Source organism: Lepisosteus platostomus, chromosome 23, assembly GCF_059453375.1.
Source record: "Lepisosteus platostomus isolate fLepPlt1 chromosome 23, fLepPlt1.hap1, whole genome shotgun sequence".
Lineage (NCBI taxonomy): Eukaryota > Metazoa > Chordata > Actinopteri > Semionotiformes > Lepisosteidae > Lepisosteus > Lepisosteus platostomus.
In genome coordinates, this window is record NC_142633.1 from 8,370,626 (window position 1) to 8,385,905 (window position 15,280).

The 15,280-nt window shown below is 46.4% G+C and overlaps 1 protein-coding gene across 3 annotated transcripts in view; it reads left to right on the forward strand.

Moving 5' to 3' along the window:
• Positions 1–15,280, forward strand: part of tnfrsf9b (tumor necrosis factor receptor superfamily, member 9b) — a 45,184-nt gene that overhangs the window by 22,523 nt on the left and 7,381 nt on the right. For 2 of the 3 annotated variants that reach the window (XM_088617598.1, XM_088617600.1), the window contains exons 3-8: positions 2,710–2,854; positions 6,977–7,274; positions 11,592–11,714; positions 12,828–12,962; positions 13,823–13,895; positions 14,973–15,103. In XM_088617598.1, the coding sequence (XP_088473724.1) occupies positions 7,115–7,274; positions 11,592–11,714; positions 12,828–12,962; positions 13,823–13,895; positions 14,973–15,103 (622 nt within the window). In that variant the 5' untranslated portion in view covers positions 2,710–2,854; positions 6,977–7,114. Of the gene's footprint in view, positions 1–2,709; positions 2,855–4,599; positions 5,755–6,976; positions 7,275–11,591; positions 11,715–12,827; positions 12,963–13,822; positions 13,896–14,972; positions 15,104–15,280 lie in introns of those variants that run through there. The other variant, XM_088617599.1, reaches the window with a different exon arrangement.

The window sequence follows — 15,280 nt, forward strand, 5'->3', positions numbered from 1 at the left end:
TACACTTTTTCTTTCCTTGTGATCCCTGTGCACACAGGGGGTAATAAAGATGACTCAGCACAGATCACCAATGGTCAGTGCCACCATGACTGGAATTTTTCAAAAAGTTCTTTCTTAATCAGAGGGTATGTTTATGTGTCACGTCTAAATGTGCTTCCCCTTCACATCAATTTAAGAGAGCGCCTCCTAGAGCAACACAATACCACTACCTCTACACTACACTGTTGTCTCCGGTTCTGATTATTTTTAAAGCATTCTGGGTCATTCATTATCACAAAGAACGGAAGTCTGTTTCACGTTCTGATTGCTCAACACGAGCGTGCCTAGCTTGCTGCAGGATAACTTTCAGTTTTATCTTTGACATAAATCACAAAAATGAGATCTGGACCTTGAATGCATGCTGGCAGTTTCTCAGTGGTGCATTGGGAAACACCAGATGTTTTCATCTGTCAGAGCAGAGAGGAGTTTCTTATATAGAGTTTGCATGCTACCGTCTCTAGAAGAGTGCAGTGACCCGTGTTTTGTAATGTGCCTGCTGGCTCCAGTAGAGTTCTGCTTAGTTTTGTGAGTCAGTTTGTTTGTAAGTCAGCCTTACTTTGCAGAACCAGGAGTCACATGCAGCTACTCCTGATTCCAAGATGAAATGTCATCGGTGATAAATTTTGATCCGCTGATGGAACCTTTGAGTAACACACACTCATGTTAGCCTCTGTTTGTATGTTTGGGGAAGTAAGGAGTAACTAATCAGGATGGTACAAAGGACTCATTCAAACCAGCCTCTTTCTCTGCAGTGGAGAGTGGGCGGGCTTCCCTATGAAGAGGGAGAGCAGATCAGCATCCCTTGTGCTTCAGGAGCAGGCCCTGTCTTAACCATGGGCTCTGGCTCCCTGATATTGGGTGGGTGGCGAAAGCAGAGCTGCCACTGCCCAGATTTCACTTGGCTGGAAGCTCTTGCACAGATTGACCTATAGGTGCAGAAAAGCAGTGGGTTTAATCTTGCTTTATCTTCACACATTCTTTCATGCCAGTGGACTTAGAATATGGTAAAAAGCTTGTGTGTGAGTGTCTGGGAGGTTGTTAGGGGTTATTGAATGGCTCAGGCTGAAAAGCTGCTGCAGACACTAGTTTGAAATGGCCAGAGACGTGCCAAGCCCCAGAGAGCTCACGGTGCTGTCAGCAAAACTCACTGCTCTTCCAGCTGGTGCTCACTGTCCCGTAAGGAGCTGTGGAGCTCAGAGAGCGGCAGGGCGGCAGCTGAAGGCTTTAGAGGAGTCTCTGGACAAGACTCCATCCACCCCATTGCGTTACATGGGTTATAAGATCACTTTATTGGCCATAGACAAGTTCTTGCATTAGGAATTTGTCTTTTTCGCATACCCCACCTTGCTCTCCATGAGACACACAGACAGGGAGAGAAGCTGGGGGTCAGAGCGCAGGGTCAGCCATTGTACAGCGCCCCTGGAGCAGCTGGGGTTAAGGGCCTTGCTCAGGAGCCCAATAGAGTAGGATTCCTCTGCCGGCTGCGGTATTCGAACCGGCAACCTTCTAGCCACAGGCACAGATCCTTAGCCACAGAGGCACCAGAGCCACAGGTTAGATAAGGGGGTGTTTGGTGGAAGGGAAGTCTCAAACATACCGTAATTACTGGTTTTCAAATTTAAGGGGAAACAAGGAGACCCACGTCATGTATCTAGCACCAGGTGGTGGCTGATTTAAAAGTCTTCAGATTACGATACCTCAAATGAATCAGCTTACTTGGGTAAGCACTGTGGCGTAAAGCTGTCTTTACGTAGGACATGTCTGGATGTAACAGAAGCTGATAACATCTCGGTATTAGCTGTTTTGTAATGAAAATGTAAGGAAGGAGGCATGCAAGAAATGAAAAGGGTGATATCATCAGCAACCTAGTCTGTAAACAGTGCTGTTCAGAGCAAGAAAGCATGTCAGACTTGGGGAGGGATCTGTGGAGATTCACATATCGTCAGTCAAATGTTTAAACTCAGGCACCACAGTAAGAAAAAAAAAGCAGCATAAAATGGAAAACATGAGTACAGTACTGGGCTCTGTATCAGCAGATCGGTTTAGATACTAGAGGTGTTAAACACTCAGTGTGGCTAGATAACAGTGTTTTCTTAACCTTTTCTACTTGTTTGCCAAAGCCCCCTTTTCTGGCACCTACTCTGAAGTGGCCAGTAGGATGAATCATGCTGTGTGAAAGCACATCAGGTCCTTCTTTTGTCTTAAAATACTGCAGCAGGCCAAAGTCTTTCTGAAGATAAACACGACTCAAAGACAATGCATGAGGAAATCCCCAAATGTAAAATCTCTGCTGCTTCATCTTTTATTTCTCAGTCTCCCATCAGATCTCAAAAATGAAAATGCCAATAATGACAAATAATAATGGATCGGTTGTAACCTAGTGTAACAGCTTGGCGCTCTGTTCTTAGCATGTTTTCCCAGTGAAATCTGTTACAAGGTCCCACAGGAAATGAATCTGGTTCAGTCAGGATCCCTGCTGAACTCAATTTAAGAACACTGGAGTGGTCCCAAACACGTGGAGCCATTTCCAACCATTCGCCCTCCTGGTAGCACTGGTTTATTGATCCTGGGGACCTTATCGAGCTAGGTCCTTGAAAAGGATCCCAGAGAGTATGCTCCCACAAAAAGGAACGCCATTTCCATCCTAAAAGCTCTTGTTTTCCTTTCCAGTGTCCTCCGGGATGGATTCCTTGCTTGCCTGGGCTAGCAGCAGTCTCCCACACAGTTAGACGTACCCCCTGAACCCCACTACCACAATGCCTTCTCCGGTCCGGGCTGAAGAGGGTGACTTCCTTGAACCAGACAGGTCGTGCAGGTACAGTATTACTGTCTCCTCTTCTTCGAATGCTCTCCAGATCGGCAGTGTCTTTTCATACTGCGCTGCTCAAAGCTGAATACAGACCCCTCTTCCTACAGTAAATGAAAGCACATTACATGGGATTAACATTACCTATATGTGTATTCTGTTAACTGTTTTAGTTGACTCATCAGCTGCCCTTTTCCAGGTAACAGAAGGAAACTGAGTTTTTTATTCAGCTGCTTCTTTAAAGTTCAGTTCCTCCCATTTGACATTTATGATATACGTGTTTCCATCATGTTATGCTTCGGTCTTGCTTACAGTGAATTTAGTTTGTCTTCTGATTTTGGGGGGGGTTCTGTAGTCTAGAGTTACCTGGGGTCCTGGGAGATAGGGTGCCAGTGAAGACCAAGAAAATAGGACCTCAAAACCTCAACCCTGTGTCCTAAGACAGCCCTGCTGTGTCACTCTCTTACTGCTGGAAATAATCTTCTTTTAATTACAAGTGGAAAAGCTTTGCATCCCTGTTTGAGGTTCCACTTTCACAGTGGGGCCGTTTGTTAAAAACAGCGTTTCTGATATTGACATCATTGTTAGTAGCACTAGAAGCAGAAGTGTTTCCGTTTTACATTCATGTGAGTTTAAATTGGAAGGAGTCGTTCCTGACTGAGGATACAGATAGAACTGCGGGCTCCCACCCTGTCTGGATGCCTCAGAGAATTGGATATTCAGAAGTTGACACAGGAAGGCTTTCCCGGTTCTCTTCCTTAGGTAAAAGCTAAGCATTCACCGCAGGCCTGCAGGACATGTGATTTCCTATTAACCGCTCACATCGGGAGGGGGATATACAACTCCAGGTCTCTTGTGTTTTTTCCCAGAGGACTGGAGTCCAGGCAGTGTCACTCGTGCTTTATGACAGGGAGGAAAGGGCATTTTAAGGAGCCTGCCCCAGGCCTAACAGTAGGGGGATCTCCAGAGTCACCCGCCTGAGGACGAGAGTGGCTTTACCAGTGTCCCAGTGCCGGTCTGGTTACAGGTGAAATGTTCTGTCCCTGTTCTCTCGCCTCATGGGGCCGCTGCTACCGAGAGACTGCGCCTGCTCGCTTCCCAAAAGGATACAAGATATTGGGGCGCTCTGCCAGCTCGCTTCCCGCAGGATACCAGACATTGGGGCGCTCTGCCAGAGCCTGGCTCTCCAACTCACTGCACACGAGCCCCGGGTCACGCGTGTCCGGCGTGTGCTGGACCCCCAGTCCTACCGATCAGATGCAGGAGGCGGGGACATCTTCGACTCTCCTCGACCCGACCCGACCCGACTCGACCCACTTTATTTTAAAATCCGTACCAAAACGTATTAACCCCCCTCTAATATTTGCCCAGGGGTTCAGCACTGCAGAATAGACAGCGGTTATTCTTTCCAAATAACTCCAGACTCCAACGCCTATTAACTTAAACTGCCTTTTACACTGAAATCTCCTTGGCGAGAAGAGTCTGGTACTGTATGTACTACGCAATGATGTCACGTCGTATCTTTTTGAATCATCGAAAAAATACCCCGCGACGTGGGTTTATTTTAACACCCATTCAATAAAAAGTACAACTGCTGCCCAGTTTGACATACGGTACTTTTCCCTCCCAATATGCATCGATTTCGTAATAAGTTTGCAAAACAACGTTGCGAAATTGTAAACAGTGTGGAAAAAAACCGAAAGCTGCTGTATCCTTATCAAGGTTTTTTTTTTTTGAATTATATAATTCAAATTATTTTTTAGAAGGGGGAATGGACACTGTATTGCACGGAGACATCGGGGCGTCCCGGCTCCCGGAGCCAGTTTATTATGAGAGACGATCCGGCCGCAGAGCAAAGAGGAATAAAGAGACAAAAACTCAAAAAGTAGCCTTTAAAACCGTCACACAGCGTCAGATAATGAGATATAAATAAAAGCTGTAAAAGGTAGGGAACTTCCATTTACACTATACGGTAGAGACACTCCGCAGTTTCACTTTCGTTAGTGGTGATGAGCTGCAGGTCATTTGCAACAGTTATTTCTCCTTATTTTTAGACTCTCCGATGGTACCTGTCAAGAACGCGGACTATTTCTGACTGCAGGGCAAAAACTGCGACGAGCAAGCTTGCTTTTCTGACAAGACCCGGAGTTTGCAGGCGTTTCTTGTTTCGTCAAACGTACAACACATACTGTGTGGGTTTTAATATGCCAGAAATTTCCATTGATGAGGTTGCGTTACACATGCTAAAACCAGACTTCGGAACGCGTTCGTACTAGTTTATAATACGAAATTCAATGTGTGTCAGCAACACAAAAGCATTTATTTATACCACCGCCCTGCTGCGCATTTAAATAGGGAAAGTGAACTGTAAAACAGCATGCAAATGGTTATTTTGAAAATGTATGTACAAAACCGGGCTTACAACGAGGAAAGCGCCCCTTGAAGTGGTATTGGCTTTAAGGGAATGAAGTATACCGCCAGCTACGATAATGTACCTAAAAAATAAAAAGTCCCGAGAGAGCAATACTTCCCACGGTCAGGAGTAACTCAATAATATTATTGAGGGGGAGGGGTTGCAGCATTTCCAGTAAAGAAAACGCATCAAGGTAAAGCAAAGCATCTACCAAAAAGCGGGGGAATTTAAAAAGATTGTACAGGTTGTAGTTGAAGATTAAAGCGTGCTTCTGTTGTCATTTAATGGCAGCGTGTCCTGAAAACTGGGCTTTCCCGCAGAAGCACGGCCTAATTTGAATAGCCCCGCCCCTTCGCATTAAACCAATGACGCCACGAGGTCATGCTGTCATACCAAGAGTGAACGGCTTTGCTAGCGGTCATTACTCTGGAGCTGCTTCTTCCCTGCTGAGTGCACCTTTCGTTTTTATTTATTTTTTTAAACATCTGTCCACGATGTAAGTATGGGTGTGTTTTCGAAATTCAATGTAACAAGTGTGTAAGGGTAGATATTAAAAATGCATTTCATTTGGCGTAATGAATCTCATTTTGACGTTACAGGTAGTTTGTCAGTGCAGCTGTCATGTTGATCTCAGTAACGAGGGCGATATTGAACAAAACGAATGAGTCCTGCTTCTTCTATGAAGTTGTACCGACTGTACACAGCAGCTGTAGGTTAGAGGAGTTGTTGGAGTGAGGGTTTCCTCTCAGGTGATGGGAGTTTTCCTGTAAACAGTGTTTAGCAGGACGCAGAGTTTCCTCTGAGATTCAATACCTGCAATGACTTTGATAACTATAGTTTATTTTTTCTCTGTTTGATCAGTGTTCAGCTTGCTGTTCCAGGGTTTGCTTTATTCTAGTTTTATTCTTCATTCTTTTTTGGAAAGTAGGTGGTTTGTGCCACAGTGGTTTCTCCAAATTTAAGTGGAACATCTGCTGTTAAAAAGGGGGAAGCTATATAATCACACACAGCTCGCCAGTCCTGTTTTAAACCACTAGTGGCAAAAAAAAACAAACCATGTGGATTTGCAGGCTGTGCCAAGTCTGTTTAGTTATTGATGGAAGTATGTCAGCAGTTCATTTATTCATACTTAAAATATTTTTCATAGACTTAAAATATTTTTTAATTACAGTTTAATTCAAAATAAAAAAAAAGAGTAGAGTGGTTGTCAGAGTGAGAGTCCACAGAGTTGGTTTTATAATTGTCCAAAAGAGAACCCAGAACAGCTGGCTCAAGTATTGACTTGTTGAACATTGTTTTCTCACACCTGGAAATTCAATACGCAAAATAGCTGGCCCTGCAGAGCCAGAATGGATGTGTAAAGGACTGGTGGGGGGGGGGGGGGGGGATGTTCAAAATCGTATACACATCGGGACCGGTCAAGCATTTACAGGAAAGAAACTTAATTCCAATCCAGCTTCCCTGAACAGTCATTCCGCAGATCCTCTGCTGCTCCTCTCTGGAATGACAGTCATTGGCTGTCGGTGGGAACGTCCCTGCCCACTCAGCTCACTGAGGAGCACAGAGATGGATTCTGTGGCATGCCGGCTGGGAACGACGGGACAGCCGGCTGTGAGTGAAGCTGACGGATGATCACAGGCCGAGGGCCAGTGGAGGGAAGCCAGGTTTGCTGGGAAGGGAAAATACAGGGCCTGACGCTTCTCTCCCTTTGAAATCAGCTTTGTGAGGAGAGCGACCCCCCCACCCCGCACCAGACAGTCACCCCATCTGCCAGGACCTGCCTCTTTATCTCGGGAAGTGGCAAGCAAGCCCGCACGTGCGCAGTCGGGATTCTCGGAGCGCGTGAGGGGTACGGAATGCGGAGCAGCGACATGGGGGTGACCTGGGGGCTCCTGCTGCACCTGCTGGCGGCGGTGGTCCTGCTCGCGCGCGGCCGCGCGGAGGACGTGGGCTGTAAGAAGTGGACACCCAGTGAGAAAGACCAAGGCCAGGTGTGCTGTGAAGAGTGCCACAGAGGTAAGACTGCCTTGTCAGGCAGGGGGCGCTCTGCCCCGCTTCTGCCTTCTCCCCCGACTGTGCCGTGCCTCCACTCTTGGGCTTCTTAGCCAGCCGGTAGACCTCATGGCTCTCCGAGCCCCGCAGGAAGGAAACTTGCTTCACAGCCCCGAGAGCCGCTGCTGTAAGAGGCTTGGCGTGGTTTCATGATGAGATTCCTGCTGACGAGTTTCAGCGATGAGTACCAGTTGTTAAAAAAACATGACAGAGGCTGGAGGAATGCAGTACTGTGCGCACCGGGAGTCTATTCCCTGAGCTACGCTCTTGTTAGCTGTGCTGGGTGAGCGCCCCGCACTTCTGCAATAGAACCGGACCTAAAAAAGTATAATACTGATTGTGCAGCAGCTCCTTTCTGGTGATGAAGGATGTGAAGAACTGGTGATTGCAGTTGTGCAGTCTCTAATGAAGTATCCCCGAAAGGCAGCTCCTTACATTTTCACCAAAAGAAAGCATTTGTTTCTTAATCTCGTCCTGCTTATCTGCTCATCAATAAGCCCACATTGAACTTCCATACTTTTTGGCATTCTGTATATATGTACTGTATACCACACATACATTAAATTCATGAAATGGATTCATGTGATGGGATAAGTTAGCAGCGAAAATCTAAAGACGTCCTCAGGCCAGTTTTTTGTTTTTCTAGCAGATCCTGGGTTAGAGTATGTACTTCAGTTATTTTCACTTGATTCCACAGAGTGCATCGCAAAGTATTACTCAGGCTCTGAGGTGAAACCCCAGGGCAGACAGTAGCTGTGCTGCCACAGAGGGCGACATGCGTCATACATTCAGCAGCTGGTGACCGTGACTCTCGCCCGCCGCTTTGCAACCTCAGATTTTCCTGGCCTTGTCATCCCCCGGGCCGCAGACTGCTCATGGTGACACAGCGCCTCCCACTCTGAATTACCTGATTTTAAAGATCTGCCTCGCCGAACGCGAACGCGCGAGGGGAGGGATTTTCACCTGCGCCGTCCGACCCGCGCCTGCGTCACTGCCTCACTGAGCTCCGAGTTCAGGCAGGGGTTTGTCGTTCTCGATCTGCAGTGCATTTTGTGTCAGTCAGGAAGCCTCTGCTCTGTGATCAGATTGGATGATTTGCCCTATTTTACATGTTTCAAACAACACCCCCCCAAAAAAAACGGGAGACTGGGTAATAACTTCCAGCCAGTTTTAAAAAGTACTTCTGTGGTCCTGCCTTGTTAATGCACTGATGATCGTATTTAAGAAGAAGTTGGCTTGCTTACTTCAGATAGTGCTCTGATTCAATGGAGTATATTTTTTGTGCATTCTTTTTGGTGGTTTTGCTCTCCGAAAGTTTCGTCAGCCAGGGGATTGCCATTTAAAGAGAAGTACATACTAACATTGGGCACCTCAGATGTGAAAGTCGTTTTGAAAGCCAGTGTGACAGGAGATAAGGCAGGCATTGAGGTAGCTTTAGGCAAATGGAGAGGAACTGAAATTCTGCGAATGTTTGATTTTGGCAGCTGGCAAAACCTACTAATACCAAACCCATCAGATGAACACCAGAGTGCATCAAACCAATAAAGGAATGTACAGTGGTATTTTTTCAGAAATCCCTTGGTAGTAGCAGCCAGTAATGAGTCAGCTGAAAAAGAAAAGCACCATAGTAACATTTTTGCACGGGATAAGCCTTGTGACTCCCCATGTGTCTTGTTTCAAGATGTGTCTTTTACTACAGTTGAGTAAATATGATGTTGCATTTTTTTAAAGACTCTGTGTCCTTTGGTTATAAATAATTTTGATGATGTTCTCTGAGTTCCGGGAGCATTCCACTGACAAGCAAGTTAGTGTAACAGGATCATTTCACTTTTAGGTTTTCATAAGCATGGGATACCATTTTTCAGGTATTTTTAGATCTGTCCAGAAAACCAGTCCAGCCAGTCCCAGGAATCCAGGTTTGAGATGATTTCAATGCGGCAGCAATGCAGTGTGATGGGTTAGGGCTCCAGCCCCCAGAAGGTTGTGGGTTCAAATCCCTGGTCCTTTTGTACCAGTCTCGATTGCACCAGTAAATGCTCTGCTGTATAAACAGGTCATATGCTCATCACAGTGTCTGAAAATCTGTTTTCAATTGACTTATCTGGTTAAACAAATGATTTAAAACAAATTAGGAATAAGTGAGCAGTACCGTGGCACAGTGTACCTGGGGCCCTGGGTTCAGGTGTGCTATCTGCGTGGAGTTCGTATGTTCTCTCTGTGTTTCCGGCCATTGAAACTGATGAGCGTTTAGAAGTGCTTCAATAACGCATGTCCATAATGGCAATTAAATGGTTAATGTGAGAACAGTCAAAAGGAAGACCTTCAAAACCTTTGTTATCTTAACATTAAATGTAGAAGGCCTTTGAGTGATTACCAAAATGATTATTATTGAATTGGTACCTGTGTCTTGTGCATTTGTCCTCTATCGTTGCAGTCGCTCTTTATCACTTTGACTTGTGCTGCTCAGTTAGCACAACCTGAAATCACAGAACTGCCGCAGAGCATTCCTGCCGGACCCTTCTTGTACCGATCATTCATGAAGTGGACACCCTGTCTCCCCATGTCAGTGGCGCCGGAGCATGCATCATCAGCAGTCACCCAGATCGGGGCTTGGACTATTTCTTGTAATGTTAACAAGCCATGCTCACTTCATCTTAACCCGTTCAGACCCCAGATTGTGTTTGGGGGCAGACTCCCTGTGGATTTTTTGCAAGCGGAGAGATGTCAGCCATCTCTTGGGGCAGTTGGCAGGGCTGAATGGGTTAAACGTTTGAATGTGGGATACCAGTGGAGGAAGTGAGACAAGGAACGGACGGTTGTAGCAAAAAAAAATGAACCCGTGGCTTTATCCAGTCTGTGTACACTAGATATTTCAAGCTGCTGCTTCACTCAGTCTCTTTCTAGAAAAAGAATACCCTTTCAAAACACACATCCAGCTTTGCAGGATTACTGTAGTGAAATGGGACAAATAACCTTATGTAGTGCTTTGAACTTGGGGTTGTGATAAGTGGGGAAAAAAACATAAGAGCAGCCATGTAGCACATATATCTGTCTGCCTTCAAAAAGACAAGCTTCAGAGTGCTGGACTCTCTCAGAGCAGTGTCTGTGCTTGTCATCACTAGCCTGCAGCTCAGGCAGGAGACTAATGTTGAACAGTTTGGAGTATTCAGGGAGGTGTGCTTTATGGCCGATGGATAAAATAAACGCCGACATCAGCAAGACTTCTGTAAGTAATTAAAGAGGGGTGCAGTATACAGATATGGATTTACAGCTGAGATTTAAATTACTATTTAGAGAAATGCTGCATTTCCCGCAAATGCCTTTGTGAAATTCCCTTTGCTTGGGTACTCTTTATAGTCTTTCAACTTCCTAAAGTGTATATTGGAGGCTGAAAAAAAGTAGTTGTACAGTAAGCCTTTGTATTTATCAAGGTGACATGGTGTTGCAGTGGTTAGCATTGATACCTGGCAGCGCTGGGGGCCTGTGTTCAGTTCCTGTGGTGCTGTCTGTGTGGAGTTTGTATGTTCTCACTGTGTTCGTGCTCTGGTTTCTTCCCATAATCCAAAGACGTGCTGGTAGATGACTTAGCTTCTGGGAAAATTGGCCCTGGTGTGAGAGTGTTCATGTCTATGTGCCCTATGGTGGGCTAACGTCCCATCCAGGGTGAACCCTGCCTTGCACCCGTTGCATGCGAAACTAATGAAGTGGTTAGAAAATAAATCTGATGGATATTTGTCATGTTTCTGTTTGAGGTTGGTTTTTAGAAGCAGGAAATCCATGAGTAAGACTCGAATAGAAACTTCCAACAGGTGTTTAGTCTTTCACTTCTGAAATTCAGGGCTCTTTCTTCAGTAATGACATTGACTGCAACAATATAACTATGATACTATTAGTTTTAATGAGTCATTTAAAAACGTGAGCCTGCAATTTGTGGTTTTTATATGACAGAGTTAATCCTGGTTTCTACATAACAAAGAGACTGGCCACAATGACAACAGCTAGGTGGACCAGAAGAGTTGCCACTGAGTGCCCCTATCAACGGGTACTTCACAGTAAATCTCTTTATACAACACTGAGTCATTCAATTTCAGATTTCTGAATTTTAATTCTTCTTAAATAATGGATGTTCTATGTCAAGGGTAAGAAAATGTTCAATTGCTGTCCTGGTCTGTGTTCTACAAAACGTGGGAAAGTCTCCAGTTCTGTTTGAAGTGCTCTTGGCTGATCATACCCAGGGGAAAAACGAGGTTCACCTTGCTGCATCTGTGTGTCTGCTTTCAGGGCACCATCTGTCCTACCTCAAATGTGGGCGCGAACCCAAGAACCTGTGCCTCCCGTGTGAGAAGAACACCTACGCGCCCTCCAGCTCCTGCAACTTCTGTCTGAAGTGTTCCACCTGCACAGGTAGGGCCAGGCACAGAGCAGTCCCTGCCAGCTCACTGGCTGAAGTGTTCCACCTGCACAGGTAGGGCCAGGCACAGAGCAGTCCCTGCCAGCTCACTGGCTGAAGTGTTCCACCTGCACAGGTAGGGCCAGGCACAGAGCAGTCCCTGCCAGCTCACTGTCTGAAGTGTTCCACCTGCACAGGTAGGGCCAGGCACAGAGCAGTCCCTGCCAGCTCACTGGCTGACATCCTCCAGCTAGTCTGATAGAAAACCCTGCCTCTCCTTGTTTCAGATGTTGGGGAGATGGCCCAGCCAGAATCAGAATCAGAATCTGGGAATTCTGTTGACAAAAAAAACGTACTATAACAATAGCTCAGTTTATCACATGTTTGCAAGGTTACCTGCTTTCTGTTTTATGTATCCCAACACTACAAACCACAAAATAAGAATATCAGGAGAAACCCTGAATATATAGGCAAATGACTGAGGTCAAAGGTCTTGCATGGCAAAGTCCAGGATTGGTCAGTCCTGGTCCATGGGGAGCTACAGTGCGGTGAGCTTTATTTGTAAACTCTAAATCCGTCATTTTCAAACACTCGGAACCACTTTGTTTTCACCTGTACTGGTGAAATGTTCCATTAAGCTGCCTGGAGATCATTTGAAGTGAAAATACTAATGTGCTACAACTCCTTTAAACACAGCTGGGCCATTCCTGTCCTAAATGAACCAATAAGAAACTGATTAAATCAAAACTCATGTATTCCTAATGGATGACCTAGTTGTAACTTAAAGCACCTGCTGGAATGTGGCTCTACAGGATGAGGGGTGGCCACCCCTGACATTGACAAAGAAACTGAAGTTCAAAACTCCCAACTCCCTCTTATTATATTATTGCAGTACCTTAATAATAGTGGAATTGCCCAGGTTTCCCCCAAAAAACCTCCACACCTATGTTATAACTATCAGCTATCTGCACAAACATCTTCCTTGGACCATACATGATGCACCCATTGTAGCAGTGATGTGTTTGTGTATGCTGCCTTTGGTGCTTGGTGTTGTGCGTCACATTTTTTATCAGCTTGTATCGCATCAGAACTTCTGCGTTACATCTGCTTCTCTGTCCTGCTTCCAGGTAAACAGCAAGTGAAAGAAAACTGCACAGCAGACAAGAACACCGTGTGCACGTGTGTGGAGGGGTACCGCTGTGGAGATGAGCACTGCTCATACTGCGTCAAGGAGTGTGGGAAGGGCGAGGAGCCAGTTAAAAGTAAGGACCCACCATCCCTGTCAATGTATCCCACAAAACTATTATTATTGGTCATAATAACAAAATTGTACCTTACCCTCAGATATTATTCAGTTATAAACAGACCAACAAGAATGCTTAAAAAGTTGTGTTCTGAAAACACTGCGTTTATTGCACTTGGTAACAAAGGGAAAACAAACTGTCATTACAAAATAAAAAGCATTTCATTTGCCCAGGGGGCTCTTAATGTAGTGTCCTGGAGGTCCTGAACTTGGGGCAAAAGCTTTGTAAATGTAGTCAGGAGAAAGTGGATGAAATAGCTACAGGACTCTTGGAATCCAGCAGGATTGCGATAGCTGAGAGACTAGCCTTGCAGAAGCTCTCCGGACCCTCATGTGGTCATGCTAGGTGACGTGATGACGCAGTGCCTGTCGGCCCTCGTGTCCACTCTCCGAGAGGGCAGCTGGAGACGGGCCTCGGGCCCTTCTCGAGTTGACCAGAGCAGGAAACAGAAGGGCAGTAGTAATCTAGCGCGAGGCACAGAGCCCACGGGTCTCCTTCACAGCGCTTGTTACACAGGCTCTGCGCTCCCACTGGTTAAGGGGGGGGTCGATGCTGAGGAAAGTTCGCACGGCAAAAGGGGGGGGAAAAAAGCGGCCTCTACCCTTATCACTGCACGCGTCACATCACACGAGGGCGCAGGGAAATCACGTGGTCGGGAAGGCAGGGAACCGAAAATGAGAAAAATTCCTTGATGCTTCACGGTTACTTTGCGGTGGCAGAAATGCGCTGCCAAGCTGCTCCAGACGCGGGATGAGGGCCGCTGGCTCTGTGGGGGCCGGGCCCGGGTGAGCACTAACTCTCGGTGTCTTTGTGCGCAGGGACCTGCCAGCCTTGTCCCCACGGGACCTTCAACGACCAGATGCATAGGGAGTGCAGGAAATGGTCCCAGAGGTAAGTCCCAGAGAAATGCAGTCAAGCCCCCAGTTCAGACAAGGGCACTCAGATACTAACTGGACGAGACTTGTTTCCTACCAGCATGTAGTGCCATCTAGGCAAAAGAATATACCCGCCCACCTTTAAAGACCAAATCACCTGAGCTGAGCTCCATCAGAGACAAGATGACACTGCTGCTGTACCCTTGAGGATACTGGGCTTAGATTGCTCTTGTAAAAGCCCTGCTGTATCAATGTTCCCCAGGTCATCACTGGAAACCATCACTTGTTCTCAATTTGCCTGCCTAGTAATGTACTGTAGATGTAGTAATGTACGTGGTAATGTAGACGCCTTTATCCGTAGTAAAGTGCCTATCTGGGAATGCAGGCACCTGGTGATTCAGTGCATTTAATGGTGAGAACAGGTGGAGCAAGTTACTTGGCCTTGTTGTTAAAGCTGATACCCTGTTTCTTTTTTTTTTTCAAGAAATGGCTGGATGAGATCCTTTAAGATCAATTAACTGCTAACGACCAAACTTCGGTCTAGATGGGCCAAATGGCTTCTTTTCGTTTGGAACCTTTCTTACATTCTTGTGTAGAAATAAAGGAAGAAAATGAAGCTTTGGTCGGTTGAATGTGCTGTGTTGTCCATGAAGCCACCAAACGGAGGCAAAAGCACAGTTAGAAAAGAGTTTACTGGAGCTGCCAGGGGCTGGGGCAGTAAGACACACCTCACAGGGCAGGCTGAACCCCGATATCCAGGACTACCCGGGAGAGGCGCCCCTCCTCCCTACTGGCGCAGGGGTCGTGGTGCCGAGTTCGGCAGTTCTGGACAGGGCGGTGTTTGGCAATTCCCGATTAAAAACCTATACGAAATTCTCTTTTTTTTTCCCTCCAAAACGTATAGTAGCAATCGGAATATCCGTTAAAGGGTAAAGGATCACGAGGAGGCTGGGAATGTTTGCTGTGGGAGGACTGCTGCACGTGCCGCTGTCCTCTGAAGTTCAGAGACTGAGATGAGAGCAGTGCTCATCTCGGCAGTAAGTGCTGTCCTTATTGGCGTGACCGATTCCTCCCTGATCTCTGGCTCTTCCAGCTGCAATAATAGCCAGGTGATTGTTCAAGAAGGCACGGACAAGACTGACATTGTGTGCGGACCCCCTCCAGTCGCAGTGATGTCGACGGCCAGTCCCAGCATCATCACCCTGCCTTCAATTCCAAGACCAGGTGAGGCTCTTAGATTGCGCCAGTGTCCGAGCTTTTAAACTGGCTTCCAAACGCCTGCAGGAAATATCCGTGTGTAGGACACCATCGGTGCTTCTAACCTGCCCGCTTCAGTCAATGTTAAAAATGAACTCAGGCTTGCATGCTTGTATAAACTGCTCCCTGCCTCCTAGCCCTACG